The sequence below is a fragment of the Heliangelus exortis genome, chromosome 6 (assembly GCF_036169615.1).
Source record: "Heliangelus exortis chromosome 6, bHelExo1.hap1, whole genome shotgun sequence".
Taxonomy (NCBI): Eukaryota; Metazoa; Chordata; class Aves; order Apodiformes; family Trochilidae; genus Heliangelus; species Heliangelus exortis.
This window is the reverse complement of record NC_092427.1, coordinates 1,693,718-1,709,979: the sequence shown is the minus strand read 5'-3', so window position 1 is coordinate 1,709,979 and position 16,262 is coordinate 1,693,718. Positions and strand designations below refer to the sequence as shown.

At 43.2% G+C, this 16,262-nt stretch overlaps 2 protein-coding genes across 4 annotated transcripts in view; both read left to right on the top strand.

The window, feature by feature from the left end:
* The first annotated feature begins 1,100 nt into the window (after nucleotides 1–1,100).
* On the top strand, nucleotides 1,101–3,224 carry TNFAIP6 (TNF alpha induced protein 6). The gene is made up of 3 exons (XM_071746365.1): nucleotides 1,101–1,357; nucleotides 2,311–2,351; nucleotides 2,934–3,224. The coding sequence occupies exons 1-3, from the start codon at nucleotides 1,116–1,118 to the stop codon at nucleotides 3,095–3,097; spliced, it is 447 nt and encodes a 148-aa protein (XP_071602466.1). The 5' UTR covers nucleotides 1,101–1,115; the 3' UTR covers nucleotides 3,098–3,224.
* A 1,956-nt stretch (nucleotides 3,225–5,180) lies between these two features.
* The window catches only part of RIF1 (replication timing regulatory factor 1), a 29,231-nt gene continuing 18,149 nt past the window's right edge, over nucleotides 5,181–16,262 (top strand). For 2 of the 3 annotated variants that reach the window (XM_071746361.1, XM_071746360.1), the window contains exons 1-10: nucleotides 5,181–5,369; nucleotides 6,893–6,971; nucleotides 7,330–7,426; nucleotides 7,827–7,957; nucleotides 8,383–8,477; nucleotides 11,368–11,557; nucleotides 12,221–12,313; nucleotides 12,415–12,553; nucleotides 13,806–13,957; nucleotides 15,869–15,989. In XM_071746361.1, the coding sequence (XP_071602462.1) occupies nucleotides 5,263–5,369; nucleotides 6,893–6,971; nucleotides 7,330–7,426; nucleotides 7,827–7,957; nucleotides 8,383–8,477; nucleotides 11,368–11,557; nucleotides 12,221–12,313; nucleotides 12,415–12,553; nucleotides 13,806–13,957; nucleotides 15,869–15,989 (1,204 nt within the window). In that variant the 5' untranslated portion in view covers nucleotides 5,181–5,262. Of the gene's footprint in view, nucleotides 5,370–6,892; nucleotides 6,972–7,329; nucleotides 7,427–7,826; nucleotides 7,958–8,382; nucleotides 8,478–11,367; nucleotides 11,558–12,220; nucleotides 12,314–12,414; nucleotides 12,554–13,805; nucleotides 13,958–15,868; nucleotides 15,990–16,262 lie in introns of those variants that run through there. The other variant, XM_071746362.1, reaches the window with a different exon arrangement.

Here is a 16,262-nt window from a genome sequence, read left to right as displayed (position 1 = left end):
TGAAAGAGAGAAAGAGAAAGAGAAAGAGAAAGAGAAAGAGAAAAAGAGAAAGAGAAAGAGAAAAAGAGAAAGAGAAAGAGAAAGAGAGAGAAAGAGAAAGAGAAAGAGAAAGAGAAAGAGAAAGAGAAAGAGAAAGAGAAAGAGAAAGAGAAAGAGAAAGAGAAAGAGAAAGAGAAACAGAAAGAGAAACAGAAAAAGAGAAAGAGAAAGAGAGAGAGAAAGAGAAAAAGAGAAAGAGAAAGAGAGAGAGAAAGAGAAAAAGAGAAAGAGAAAGAGAGAAAGAGAAAGAGAGAAAAAGAGAAAGAGAAAAAGAGAAAGAGAGAGAGAGAGAAAGAGAGAAAGAGAAAGAGAAAGAGAAAGAGAAAGAGAAAGATGCCAGGAGGAACTTGAGGAACTGTTTGCATGTTTGTAATGCCCATCTTCAACCCAGCAGTGACCTGGGGCTGAAGAGCTCAGGACCAATGTACAAACTCAGAGGGTTCCTCACACTGCACAGCCCCAACTCACCTGGCTGGACACTCCCTGAGGAATTCCCTCCTCAGATTGGTCATTCCCACAGGCAGGGAGCTGGTAAAGTTCAAGTTCAGCAGTTTGATTCAGTAATCAAACCAAAATGAGTGGTTTTTGAGCCATTCCCAAGGGAGTGAAGAGCTGCAGCCCTGTGTGTGATCACTGCCCTGTGTCAGTTCTTTTTGTAAAACACACAATTACAAAAGGTTTTTGAAGAAGAAAGGATGAAAACAAAGGATGAAAACCCCATGCCAGGGGGACTTGAAAGTGCAGATGTGGAGCTCACACTTTGACATTGCCAGAATCCCCAAGTGCCTTTGGCAGAAATCCCAAAGGCCATGCAAGGCAGGGAAAGTTTTTCCTCTCATTTCCATGGGTTTTGGGCCATGCCTCTTGTTTCTGAAACACAGACTCCTGAAAGCCAGGAATACTTGTGAAAGACTTGTCACACTTCTTGTGAATCCTTAAACACATGCAAAATGCTATCATACCAAGTGTTCCCATGGGATTTTTCCCTGGATTTGCTGGGTCAAGGTGCACGAAGATTCAAACCACAGCCCTATCCAGAATGAATAATAAATGCTGATTTTTTTTTTTTTTTTAATATGTTTCTCTCAGGAAAAGAATGTGGTGGAGTCTTCACAGATTCCAAACATGTTTTTAAGTCACCAGGCTACCCAAATGAGTATGAAAATGAGCAGATTTGCTACTGGCATATTAGAGTGAAGTATGGGCAACACATTCATCTGCAGTTCCTGGAGTTTGATGTTGAGGATGACACTGCTTGTATGGCTGATTTCTTGGAAATTTATGACAGCTATGATGACATCAATGGCTTTGTGGGCAGGTAAAGTGTTCCCAGCTTTAATGTGCAAATAATCAAATTATTTAAGTTTTTCCCCCTCCCCCAGATTATTACTTCAGAAGAATTCTGTGTTACCTTATCCAATTAGCACCTCTGATATACCCATAATACTTGTAATAATGATAATACCTGACTTGTCTTTCCTGGCAGTTTACTTTGCTGCCATTAACATAAGCTTGGAAAGAGTTTCAGAGGATTGTGCTGTGCCCTTTTCTGCTGTGTTAAATTACCCAAAAGAAGGCTGCAAGACTTTTGATTTGGCTGCTTATCTTAATTCACTATTATTTTACAGGAGGAGTTCCTGGCAATCTCACACAGGCTTTTATATTTGCTTTAACTGAAAGGCAGGAGGTGGGGATGTTAAACTCTTAGGAAAAAGGGGTCTAGTCTAAGTTACAGAAAAAAAATACTTTCTAACAGCATCAGAACAGAGCAAATGTTATATATCAGCTCTCCTCATAGATTAATTTCCCTCTGTGCTTAATTCTCACTTTCTTTGATCTCATATTTTTGCTTGTCCTTTAGCAGTCCTTTTGGGTATGAAGTTCCTCAATTTCCCAGAAACAAAACCCAACAAAACAAAACAGAAATAATGATAACAACCACTCCCCTGCCACTTTTCACATCCTCTCTACAAATTCTATGTATCAAAGGAAGGATGTAGTCCATAACCATAACTCCAGTCCTTTACAGATAATTTTAAATGTTTTTCTTGACAGTGTTCTTCCTTTCTTAGCCTTAGGTCACTGTTCTTTTCCTTAATGCCTTGTTAAATTGCTCTTTTTCTTTTTTTCTTTTTTCTTTTTTCCCCTGCATATTTTCCCTTTTGCTTCCTGCATATACTGAATAATGTTTCCTGTGTTTTCCCTCTCCTAAACCTACTCGAAGACAATGACCAAAATTCAGTGATAAAAACATTTTTATTTTTTTTCCAGGTTTTGTGGAGATGAATTGCCAGATGACATCATTAGCACAGGTAAGAAAATTGCAGTCTTTGTGGTAAAAAACAAAGCAAAACAACACAACAACATTTAGCCAAGATCACCTTTTGTCCCTCCTTCCTAATACAACATGTTTAAGATTGTCCAAAGACACAACCCCTGCTTTGTGCTCTTTCACCAGTGAGATTGCTTCCAAAAAAATCGGAATAAAACCAACGTGCTGAGCAGATAACCAGGGTGCATCCTGCTGGCCTCACCGCGGCACTGCACCCACCCACGGGAGGGAGATAATTCAGGCACCAATTTTTTAACAAACATTTCGAGACGAGAGCCACAGGGTGCTCTGAAAAGAAAACTGATGAAAATCTGCCTGGTTTTATCTTTTTTTTTTTTTTTTTTTTTTTTTTTGTATGTGTGTGTGTTGTATTTTTTCGTGGGTTTTTTTTTTTTCTTTCTTTGGTTTGGTTTGGTTGTGTTTTGTTTTTTTTTATTTTTTTTTTTAATTGGTCCAAAGATCTCAGAGGCAAGCAAGAGCACTTTAAAAAGTCAATCTGAAAGATCCCATCTTTGTGCCACCCGAAAAAGGTTACTTATTTCTTATCTTTTTCTTGTCCCAGGCAATGTTATGACCCTGAAGTTTTTGACAGATGCCTCAGTGACTGCTGGGGGGTTCCAGATTAAGTACACTACAGTGGACACACCTGCAAAGCCAAGTGAGGGCAGGAATGCAACATCCCAAGGAAAAGCAAACTTCTTACCTGGAAAATTTGGTATTATGTGAGCAGAGCAATGAGATCCACTCAGTAAGAAACATTTTTTTAGAACCCAGTCAGATATCTGTTTCTTCAGAGAAGACATTTTCTCCATATCTTCCTGACTTTTTTATTTTCTGCTTTTAGGGTTTTTTTTTTAAATAAAGTATGCTAGAAAATAAATTATAAAATGTATTTACATGAATAATAGAAGACTATTTTTAGGTTACAAGTACTGTAAATGTCTCAAGAATTGTTACTGAAGATTTTTAAATTATTTTTCTACATAAACTCCTCCTTCTCATTTCTTGCATCACTTGAACAAACTTTTGGTGTGGCTGTTTCAGCTGGTTTTAAATTTAATTTTCTTTTCTATCCTTATTTTCCTTGCAAGTATTATTTTTAAGATACATAAAGTTATCTTGTGGATGGCCTAGCACCTCCTATGTGAGTGTCTGAGGTCAGAAGACTGGGAAGCAGCAAGAAGAGAATCAATAATGTCATCATAATTTTGTCATGAGATGAATCATAAAACACTCAGTGCCTTTCATCAGGGTTTCCTCATCCAGAGAGGAGTCACTCAAGTCCTTTCCCTTCTCCGATTTCACCTCATAAAGAACTCAGTTAAAGACTTAGTAATGAAAATAAAACTGGTGAGATAAAGCACCAGGAGAAGTTGCTAGGAAAGCACCAGCAAATCCCATCAGAAGATGCTCACACAGGTTGTGAGAAAATTGCATCATTTGGGGTTGATAAATCCTTTTCCATATGTTTTTAACTTCAGTTTAAATTCCTCAATCTGAAGCAGCACTAAAGCTACCTCTGGTTTAATGGTGTCCTGAGTTTCCAGCAAATTATTTGTATTTTCTTGAGAATGTTTAAGGCTTTGAAACCTTTTGTCTTAAAGCAGTAAATAAATTCTAAGAATTTCTTTCTCTCTGAATGGTTTCTTGACCCCAGATCTGCTGAAGTCTAATGGGAATCATCCTATAAATTCCTTTTCCATTTGAAGCATTGCGGGCACCTCAGGAAAAGATTTGCACAAAAGGGGGAGAATTTTAAGCTAATCAGACCCATCTTTATTGACTCAAAGTCTCAGTTCTTTTAATTTACTGAGTTCTTTGAGCTCTTATTGTGGTAATTTCACTGGGAAGGTAGGACCCTGCTTCCTGGCTGTACCAGGAACAATATTGCAGCTACTTCTCTCATTTCCAACCCCCTATTCACACTTGATGTGAGCATACAAGCTAAAGCTCCTATTTTTAACAGGATCAAGCTGCAAATTAAAAATATTTCAGCTGTTTAATGCTGCTGCCTGGTGGGCTGAATAAACCCCAACATCCTCCTCTTCCAAACTGCCCTGAAACCCCCACCCCCCCCCTTACAAAATGAGTTCTCCAAGATCCTTGATAAAGAAAACGCACAAAGAGGAAAGTTAACATTTTATTTGTGACTTCGGGTGGTTTTTTTGTTCTTTTGGCTGGCGTTTTTTTAGTTTGTTTTGTTCTTTAAGCAACAGGTCTTGGGCTGCCGTGGATCAGAACCGTGTGTCCTGGCAACGCCCGCCTGTCCCGCAGCAGTGACACCATTTGCAAGCCCTTCACCCTCTGAGGGACCCCCCTTTAAACAGCCATTAAAAAAAAACCCAAACCTCACAAAAACAAAGGAAAGGCTGGGAGGCCCCGCGTTGCACAGCACGGCCCGGCGTGGGAGTTTCAGGTTTAAGCGGGTGGAGCTGGCGTTCAACTGCAACCTCCGAGCAGCTGTGGGAGATTATGAGCCTATGATTATAGTCGGAAATTATTTTCCAGTCACGAACAAACTCCACGCGCACACGCGGAACTCCCGTCGTGGCTACGAGCGCAGCGAAACTCCAACCCCCGACTGAGAGGAGAGACAACCCCTCGGGCCCCGCCCCCCGGGCCGCCGCCTCCACCAATCAGCGTCGAGGGGTGGGGCCACCGAGGGGGCGGAGCCCGGCGGGCGCGGGAAAACCCATCCCTCCCCGCGCGCTCCGCCGCTCGCTGTCCCTCTGGGCCCTGCCGCTGGCCCCGCCCCCCTCGCTCCCCATTGGCTGCGCCCTCCCTGCCCGGGCCCGCGCGCCGCCAGTCCCGCGCGCCGCCATCTTAGCCCGGGAGGCACCGCCGGACCCAGCGGGATCGGGGCGGGCGGTACCGGTACCGGCACCGGCAACATGAGCGCTCCCAGCGTCCCTTCCAGCCTGCAGCCTTTGCTGGACACTCTGGAGGACCCCGCCGCCTCGCTGGGCGATCTCACCGACGCTCACCTCGCCATCGTGAAGTGAGGGAGGGCCGGCACCTCCGTGAGGGGAGGGGGGAGGCCTGAGGGGAGAGGGGAGTGGGAGATCTGAGGGAGATCTGAGGGGAGCGGGGAGATCTGAGGGAGATCTGAGGGGAGCGGGGAGATCTGAGGGAGATCTGAGGGGAGCGGGGAGATCTGAGGGAGATCTGAGGGGAGCGGGGAGACCTGTGGGGAGGGCGGTGTGAGGGGTGCAGGGAGGTCTGAGGGGAGCAGGGAGAGCGGTGTGAGGGGTACAGGGAGGCCTGAGGGGAGGGCGGTGTGATCCCCCCCCCAGCCCGCCACCGAGGAGCGGGGTCAGGGGGATGTGTGCAGGCCCGGCGAGCTCGGCCAACGTGTGTGAGGGGAGGGCGAGCCCCGGGACTGCCCCGAGCAGCGGGGGGAGGCTCTGCCCGAAGGCGTGGGGAGAGGGCGGCAGGGCAGGGGGCTGCCGGCTGGAGATCGCGGGCAAGATGGTGGTAATGAGGGGGGTGTCTGTCTTTTTCCATGTCTGCTCATCCCAGAGCCTCTCCTTTGGGGAAATGCGGGGTGTGAGTGAAGGGATCTTAGGAAATAATAACTTTTTCCAGGAGAAAAAAAGGCTTGATGATGGGGAGGGTTAAGTTTTGGTGTGTTTCGTGGGTTTTGGAATGGTAGTGTGTTAATTGAGTTTCTTTCTGGGAGGTACCTCTTAACCACGAGGTCCTGCTTTTTTACCTCTTAACCATGAGGTTCTGCCTTTACCTGGCTCTAATTTGTTACCAAATTCAAAGGCACTGTATTCCTATCGGTATCACCCTTGAATTTCTGCCTTTGTTTTGTAGTAACAGCTTAGATATCAGCCAGACTGATCAACTCTGTAACTAGCAATGACTTTTGTCTATTACTTCCAGTAATTGACCAAAAACACCCGTCCAAACTTTAAGATAGCTTTAATCAACAAGAGAATTCTCAGGTTGTCTTCTGGTTGATTGCACTCATTGTGGTTGGGTTTTGCTGTGTGAAACTGCTGGGTAAGGTGTTACAGGATAAGGATGGCTTTTCTCTGTGATGTTCCTCAGATACGTGTCAGGTCATCCCTGCTACTTGTCAAACCAGAATTCTGCAGTGGAGAGGCTGCATTCTGGAGCTGCTTCTGAGGAATGTGCTTTCTAAGCTCATGGAGAGTTTATCAGAGGTCATTCAGAGCTTGGATATTAACTTTAAATGTTGCTTGTTTGTTTTTTTAGAGAGGTTGACAAAAAATGAAAGCTCTTAGGTTTATTTTATACTCCTTAAGCACAAAATGCTTCACTTTTTTGCATAATTTTGGGGTACATCTACTTTATAACTGTTCTACTGATATGTCAGGTGCTTGTCTGGTGTTTTTGCCCTTTGTCTTAGTTTCTTCAGGGCTATGTTTTAGCTTTCTAAAGAAAGACATGATTCTATCCTATCTCATGAACTGTGTCTTAGAAGTTTAAAGTTAATGTCAGTTACAACTTTTTTTTAACCTGTGGATATTGCTTGTTTTCTGCTCCCTGCAGTCGCTTGACGGGTGAGGAAGGCAAAGAATTCACTGCAGATGCCAGAAAATTATTCCCTCAGCTGTGCAAAGCATTTAAGGTACATTTTCTGCTTCCCATTTCTTGCACTTGAGCAAACCAAGATCTTTTTAGGTGGGCAAGGTCAGAGGCCATTGTGAGTTGATTTAAAACAAATTCAAGCTAGCTAGTTAATATATATATAAAATATGGAAGATATATGTATATATCTTCCATATTATTAAAAAATTGCTACAGAAAAAAAAAAATACAGGGTCTTGGATGTGTTCTGCCAGTATCTCCCAGTTACATCTCCTCTTCCAGCCAGAGAAGATGCAGTTCTGTTCATGAGGAAAACTTCCCTACAGGGGTGCAGCTCTCTGTTGCTGTGAAGTATTTTCATACCCTGAGACTTTCTATACTTTTATTTTTTTTTCCAGGTACACATTTCTAATCCAAACTCAGAGCTAAATAATGCAGCACTGCAGGCACTGGGATTCTGTGTTTTTAATTCAAAGCTGACATCAGAATTATCTGGTAAGCAAAGAAGCTTCAGGGTGGGTGCTGCTAGCGTGTAAATATATATATATTTATCAGACTTCTTTCTTTATTAGCAAATGCTTTTATTTTTGGCAAAGTTTGCAGTTTCCAAGTGGTACAGTGGTTTTGTCTCTAGTATGAGCAGTGTGAGCACATCACCAATCCCATCTTATGTAAAAAAAATATTGCAGTTTTTTTCATGCTGTGGTGCTCGTGCTGTTTTGCTGGTTTATTTCGAGAGATTTGCCGAGAGTTTTCAAAAAATAATATTTCAGAGATTCCATCCTGTTGAGTAGCTGCTTAGTAAGGGTAACTGAGCAGAAGGGCCTGAGGCTTGCTGAGGGGCTGGGTCAGAGTTTCATGGGCAGAATTTGAGTGCTGTGCATTCTGCTTCCAGCCACTGACATGCAGGACCTGCTCTGCACGGTGAACAGTGTTGCTGTGAAAACCTCAGACAAAAACACTCGCACACGGGCACTTTGGGTCATCTCTAAGCAGGCATTTCCTTCTGAAATTGTTCAAAAGCAGGTAAGTTTCTTCACTTTTGTTTTTGTTGGTTTGTTTGGCCTGATTTTCTAGGGACACCAGGCACGTGCAGTCTCCTGCTCACACCCCACTCAGTAACTTTGGAATCCAGAGGTTGTTCTCTGTTGAATCAAGCAGCCAAGTTGAGAGTTTCTGGAAAAAATTGTAATTACTGCAATTACTAAATCTCATTATTGCTTCTCTTGAGGGGGAAGCTGCAACATGAACAATTCTGTTGGATCCCAGTGAAGCAGCACAGGGTGGAAAACTTGTGACTGCTCCAGCTTGGTCAGAGCTCTCACCTCATTGCTACACCTTGCATCAGCCAAACGTGGGGCAGAATCCTGGGAAACAAAACTGAATCATTCCAGCTCCTCTTGGAAATGCTGATACTTGGTGCTCACCTTCATGTCCCCTCATTTCCTCAGGTTTCCAGCATTATTTCTACCCTGGAAACAATCCTGACCAAAGGAGATGTGCAGTCCATGGTGGTTGAATATGAAGCACTGAATGTCATCATACGGTACGTGGCACTGCAGTGCTCAGTTCTTACAGGAGCTGATAGGGTTTTTTGGGAAAAACAATTTTCAGTGCTCAGATAAACTCCCATTGCTCTCATTTTTAATGGCTTATTAAGAATTATTTCCCAGGTCTCACGTGTGCTCCATGAGTGTCCTTACTTAATAGCTTTCCTTTACAGAACCTACCTGGAGGAGTAATTTGTGGCCATTTGTATGATTTTTTTTTTTTATTTTAAAATGTCTCCTTGGTGCTTTACAAACTTTACTGCCATGTTTCTCATAACACTGCTGGGAGTACTGTTTTATTCCAAGTTATTTTAGGACCAGTGTACCAAGAATCCATTATTTTAGTCAGCACTGCTAAACCAGTCAATTTTAATCTTTATTAGTATTGATTTCTTCATTAGTATATCTGTTAAACTTCTATTTTTATCAATCCTTAAGTATTCTTTAAACGTTTTGCATCTACTCTGAATTGCAGAACCATTTTTAAATAGTTGCAGTAATTATTCTTTGTTCTAGTACATCCATTTTCTGTAGCAAAGAAGTTTGATATTATAGTTTCCTTGGTGTTTAAGGAATATATTTATAAGGAATATATTATAAGGAATATTTATATTAAATATAAGAAGGCAGCTTCTTATATTTGGCTCATTGCACAGTAATTCCTCTTCTACAAATCTGAGGTTCAGTAGACAATTATTTCTGGAAAATGATGAGTTTTATGTAGTTAATTTATGTCTGTGCATATATATGTGTATAAATACATTATTGTGTGTTTATTAGAAAGAACTTTGCAGTCTGTATGAGCAGAAATTGTACCTTAAAACAATCTTGAGGCAGGTACTGGTTGTTTGGCAGCAGTGGTGAGACACTGCTGGAGTGCAGAACTTGGGCTGCTGACAGATGTCAGGGGAAATTGTTCTCTTAAGCAGTGCTTACCCTCTGGCTGTCAGAAAATTCAGTGGAAAGCAGCAGTTTTCCTTAGTAGAGCAAAGCCTTTGTAAGGTGTAGTGGTGGGAATTTGGCAGGAATTTGACATACCTGTGGCAAAGAGGACACCTGGCAAAATCCTCTGGCTTTTGGTTCCTGCAGGGGGTTTGGATACATGGCCATAGCCTGGCAGGCAGCTAAAAGCATGCAGCAGCTTGCTCTCCCTGGAGAGAGAATCAGAAAGGTAAAGAGACCCCTGGGTTGAGGGGAAAAAAAAGAGAACTGTTTATTAATTGAAATAAAATCATCCAAGAGCTCTGTGCTGAGCCTGAGGTTGTGTGACATGGAATTTTCCATTGGCCAGTTGGGATTTGTTGCTCTGGGTGTGCTCCCTCCAGCTTCTTGTGCCCCTTCACACTGGGAGAGCAGGGGGAGTTGAAGTCCTTGATCTCCTGGCAACAACTAGAAACATCAGCATGTTATCAACATTCTCCTACCAAATCCCACACTAAATCCAAGATATGGTGTTGTTCAAGGAAAATGAGCTCTATCCCAGCTGAAACCAGGTACTCCTGTTTCTGGAAGGCTCAGCTTCTGTGTGGGATGGTGCAAACATCTGGAGTTGTTTGTCATGTTGTGCTCTAACAGCTTGGCAATAGAAGGATAAAATAAGAACCCTTGAGTAGGTTACTGTCACTGTCACTAAACCTGTGCTGCTTCAGGGTTTGAGGTGTTTCCAAAAGCAGGGATGTGCTGAAAACAATAGGTGACCTGTGGGAGCTGGTCTGGACTGTTGAGAACACAGAAGGGATGGTTAATTGCAAACTGGGCACTGGGTCACTGATAAGGAAGTGCTGGTACATGCCTTTCAGGCTCTCAGTTGGGTTTGTTTGCCCAAAGAGTTGGGATAGAATAGAGAGGACACCTGCAAAATGTCAGCCTGCTCTGCTTTCGGAGAGCTCTGTCTGAAGTAACACTGAAAATGCAGTTGTTTAAAGGAATTAAAATGGTTTAGAATGGTTTCCTGCAAATTGGAGAGTTGGGCTGATCCCAACAGGATGAGGTTCAACATTCCAAGTGCCGGGTCCTGCACTTTGGCCACAACAACCCCATGGGGAGCTCCAGGCTGGGCACAGAGTGGCTGAGAGCAGCCAGGCAGAAAGGGACCTGGGAGTCTGGATTGCCAGGAAGCTGAACATGAGCCAGCAGTGTGCCCAGGTGGCCAAGAAGGCCAATGGCATCCTGGGCTGGCTCAGGAACAGCGTGGCCAGCAGGTCCAGGGAAGGGATTCTGCCCCTGTGCTCAGCCCTGGGGAGGCCACAGCTTGAGTCCTGTGTCCAGTTCTGGGCCCCTCAGCTCAGGAAGGAGATTGAGGTGCTGGAGCAGGTCCAAAGGAGGCAACTGGGCTGGGGAAGGGACTGGAGCACAGATCCTCTGAGGAGAGGCTGAGGGAGCTGGGGGTGTTGAGGCTGGAGAAGAGGAGGCTCAGGGGAGACCTCATCACTCTCTCCAACTCCCTGAAAGGAGGTTGGAGCCAGGGGGGGGTTGGGCTCTTTTCCCAGGCAACTCTCAGCAAGACAAGAGGGCACAAGAGGTCTCAAGTTGTGCCAGGGGAGGTTTAGGTTGGACATGAGAAAGAATTTCTTTCTGGAGAGGGTGCTCAGGCATTGGAATGGGCTGCCCAGGGAAGGGGTGGATTCTCCATCCCTGGAGATATTTCCAAAGAGCCTGGATGTGGCACTCAGTGCCATGGGCTGGGAACCACGGGGGGAGTGGAGCAAGGGTTGGACTTGATGAGCTCTGAGCTCCCTTCCAACCCAGCCCATTCTAGGATTCTGTGATTCTATGAAGTTGTATGTTGGATTAGAGCCATTATTGGTGGTACCAGAGTTACCAGGGGTGCCTGGGCAGGGTGTCTGTTGGCAATGTGTAATAGCTGTGGTTCTGTTCTGCATCCAGCCTGATGGAGCAAGCCCCAGCCCAGATGGGAGAGGAGGCAGTGAGGTGGGCGAAGCTGATCATTCCCCTGGTGGTCCATTCTGCTCACAAGGTGCAGCTACGAGGTGCCACTGCCCTGGAGATGGGGATCCCACTGCTCCTCCAGAAGCAGCAGGAGGTGGCAGCTGTCACTGAGCACCTGATGACCACAGTGAGTGGGAGTGGGAGTGGGAGTGCTCTGCCTGTTCTCTGGGGACAGCAGGAATAGTCTCCAGGGTTGGAGGGTGGGTGGGTGGTTTTAAATTTGGTTTACAGTCTGCACAGCAGCTTTTTGCTGCCATTACCCATTGACAACAGCTTGATGATGGCAGGAAGGATAATGGGAGAAGGAGTTTGGAGGCCTGAGAGCAAAGAAAGACTTGAGTACCTCAGTGTTTTCCATGTCCATTAAAAGATTTCCCACCCTAAAAGATTTCAGCAGCCCCCTGAGGCTTTCTGGTGAAGCTTTCTACAATCCCCTAAGCCTCCACAGGTCTAAGCTTATTTATTTTGCTTTATTCACTGCTGAAGTTAACAGTGAGTGCAAATAAAACCCAAACAAGGTGGTCTTTAGGGTCACAGGGTGTTTTGACACGAGAGTTAGAGGGGCTGCAAGTATTTAAGGAAATGGATTTTGGTTTGTTGATTGCCCCTAGGAGAATAAAAAAACAAGGAGTTAGTAGGTGGTAGCAACATTGGACTGATTCACTAGCAGATGGTTCAGAATTACACCATTGCAGCACGATTTCAGGCTGATTAAGTTAGTGTGAGTGTGTGTTTTCTTGAGTACTTTGAATGTATTACTTGTGGAAATTATATTTCTTTCTCTCTGCAGAAATTAATTTCAGAACTCCAGAAATTGTTCGCCACAAAAAATGAGACTTACGTGTTAAAACTCTGGCCACTGTTTGTCAAATTACTGGGGAAGGTAAGCAGAAGAGAGCAGTAAGTTTTTGCAATCCTGGATCTTTGAGGGCAGGAAATATCTGGCAGCAGAAATATCTGAATTCTGAACTTCTCCATCCTCAGACTCTGCATCGTAGTGGCAGTTTCATCAACTCATTGCTGCAACTGGAGGAACTTGGATTTCGTAGTGGCTCACCAGTGGTAAAGAAAATAGCCTTCATTGCATGGAAGAGTCTAATAGATAATTTTGCTCTAAATCCAGGTAGATTTAAAAAAAAGTTAACCTGACTTGTTTTCACTACTGTCACTTTACATAAGTGGAGGAGAATATTCTAATAGTGATCAGTCCTGTGGTGCACACCACTGGGTATACACCGGGTGTATCTGTGGTGTACAGTGTGTGTGTATATACATAGTGGTGTATCCTGTGTGTATATACATAAGGAGAAGTGACAGTTTTGAGCAGCAGTACTATCTTAAGTTTTCTGCTGGGAGAAATGAGTAGAATAAAATCAACACACCTTTGATTTGTAAGGCTTTAATTCATCCAGTGAAACAGAGAACAGAACATTCTGTGGGTCTGATTTTGGACTGTGTGGTTAATTGGAGCACAGCAATGTTTCAGGATTCTAGAGATGTTAAAAACAGCTCTAAAGGTGGAACTGAGACCTGAGCAAGTCCAGCCTGTGTCAAAGTACACTTCTTTTTTTTAACCTTGTTTGTGATTCTCCTTACTGTGTGTCCTAAAGAGAAAGCTAAACGTAGACATTTCATAGTTCAGCTGAATTTAACTTCAATTGACATTTTAATTTGTTTCTTCTCTGGTCATTTTTTTTTTTTTTTTCTGTTCATTATTCCCTGTAAACTAATTAACAAAGGGTTTGATTCTCCCAGAAGATCAAACCTGTGGCTGGTGTGGCTAGTAAGGGTTGCACACTGCAGGAGCCCTCTCAGCAGTTTCTTGAGCTGCTGGTGGGCAGGTTCTGATGCTGCTGAGCTGGCTGAAAGTTTTTCCTTTTCTTTGAACATGAGCAGAGGTTTGAGCAAAGCCCTGTGCAGACACTGTGCTGCTCCTGCTGCAGTGCTGCATGAGCATTTGCAGCCTTGGAGAGCAGTGTTTAAGGTCATTGGCTCTCACCAGAGGTAGTGCACCTACATGTTCAGTGGTGGGTTGGTTTTTTGGTGCTGTGGCAGAAAAGGAGTCTGTAACATAGCAAGGAGGAGTGTTCTGTTGGTACTGTTGGTTCTGTTTCTGTTGGTACTCTCTGGATTTCCTTTCAGTCTTGAAATAATTGCTGTTTCCTGGGTAAGCAGTGAATTAGTCCAAAAAAGATTGGTGCATTTACTACGTATTGCAGTTTTGCAAATTGTCATTAATTGAATTTTAAGCAGAAATATATTAGGAAAGCCCCAAATAATCTTTAAAATTTCCCTTTTTGTTGTGCAGTTTAATTATTTGTGTCGCTGAAAAATATGCTCTTTTTTTTTTTTTTTGTTTGTGTTTGGTCTTCAAGATATATTGTGCAGTGCAAAAAGGCTGAAATTGCTGATGCAGCCACTGAGCTCCATCCATGTGAGAACAGAAGCTCTGGCACTGACAAAACTGGAGGTCTGGTGGTATTTGCTCATGAGGCTGGGACCTCACCTGCCTGCAAACTTTGAACAGGTAACATGGGTGAAAATAGACACCACATAATCATGTAGCCTGTGTTGAGTGTCTGAAGCTAAGCTGCCTCTCTCTTACTCTTAATTCTGTACTTGCTTTCTCCTTTATTATTAAAATAGAACTCCCTGAAGGAATTAAATCTGACTTGGTGATTGTGTGCTGTGCATGAGGTTTTTATGTGTAGTGGAAGTCCTTAGGATTACACCTGAATTTTTTTTAAAGTTCCAGAAGGTTTGGAAACAAATCTGCATGTCATGTGAACACCTCCAGGGAGTGCATGGCAATAGTGAAACAGAAGTAGTGCACTCTGTAAGGACTCCTTAGTCCTTTCACTGTGCAGGCATGTGCTTTGGAGAGTGCCCTAGGGAAATGGACTGAAAAGGTGACAAAATATTTAGAAAGATGCCTTAAAGGAAAGGTGTTTAAAGTTACAACTGGAATGAACGTAATGGTTCTGCTTGGCTTCTAAATTTCATTAGATTAATTTCAGGAAAAGAAAAATAAATCTACCTTTTAAAATACCCTCCAGTTGGAGCATTCCAACCTGAGTTTTTGTTTAGTATAGCCCTTTCTAAATAAAGTATGAGGTCTGCATATCTTATGAACCATCCTAAAAATATTGTTGTAGGCACCCAAAAATTCTGAAACACTTGTGGGCAGCAGCCCAGTCCATGGCAGAGTTGGAATTTCTGTTTCTTTGTGTCTTGCCTGTTGTCACTGAGGTTTGGTGCCTTTGCAGGTGTGTGTGCCATTAATCCACAGTACTTTAAGCCTGGATTCTGCTGCTGCAGTGCCAGGAATGAACATAATGTTGAAATTTACAGCTGGAATAAACATAATGTTTTGCCTTGTCTTCTAAATTTCATTGGATTAAACTTCAGGAAAAACAAAATAAATCTACCTTTTAAAATACCCTCCAGTTGGAGCATTCCAACCTGAGTTTTTGTTTAGTATAGCCCTTTCTAAATAAAGTATGAGGTCTGCATATCTTATGAACCATCCTAAAAATATTGTTGTAGGCACCCAAAAATTCTGAAACACTTGTGGGCAGCAGCCCAGTCCATGGCAGAGTTGGAATTTCTGTTTCTTTGTGTCTTGCCTGTTGTCACTGAGGTTTGGTGCCTTTGCAGGTGTGTGTGCCATTAATCCACAGTACTTTAAGCCTGGATTCTGCTGCTGCAGTGCCAGGAATGAACATAATGTTGAAATTTACAGCTGGAATGAACATAATGTTTTGGCTTGGCTTCTAAATTTCATTAGATTAAATTTCAGGAAAAACAAAATAAATCTACCTTTTAAAATACCCTCCAGTTGGATCATTCCAACCTGAGTTTTTGTTTAGTATAGCCCTTTTGTAAATAAAGTATGAGGTCTGCATATCTTATGAACCATCCTAAAAATATTGTTGTAGGCACCCAGAAATTCTGAAACACTTGTGAACAGCAGCCCAGTCCATGGCAGAGCTGGAATTTCTGTTTCTTTGTGTCATGCCTCTTGTCACTGGGGTTTGGTGCCTTTGCAGGTGTGTGTGCCATTAATCCACAGTACTTTAAGCCTGGATTCTGCTGCTGCAGTGCCAGAAATGAACATAATGTTGAAATTTACAACTGGAATGAACATAATGTTTTGCCTTGGCTTCTAAATTTCATTAGATTAAACTTCAGGTAAAACAAAATAAATCTACCTTTTAAAATACCCTCCAGTTGGAGCATTCCAACTTAATTTTTTTTAGTATAACCCTTTCTAAATAAAGCATCAAGTCTGCATATCTTATGTACCATCCTAAAAATATTGTTGTAGGCTCCCAGAAATTCTGAAACACTTGTGGGCAGCAGCCCAGTCCATGGCAGAGCTGGAATTTCTGTTTCTTTGTGTCTTGCCTGTTGTCACTGAGGTTTGGTGCCTTTGCAGGTGTGTGTGCCATTAATCCACAGTACTTTAAGCCTGGATTCTGCTGCTGCAGTGCCAGGAACTCCCTCCCGTGTCCCAGCCACCCCAGGTTTAACCTCTGCAACCCCTTCACAGAAATCAGGTATTTAAAACACAAGCCTGGATCCAGCTGTATTCTAGATGCAGCCAGTTGTCTGTTCTGTTTAATGTGTTTTATGTTTTTTCCTTTGCAGTGTGTTACTAGTGAAAACAGTCATTTCTCTGCAGGTTTGTTGGAGAGCTGAGAGGGAGGGCTTTACAGTGATTAAAATCAGTATTTCAAGCTGACAAAATTGTGCTAATCAAACTGCTTTGATGTCCTGGGTTGTGTTCTCTGCTGCAAGGGAACTTGGCTTGGAAATTGCTGTTTTCTGTT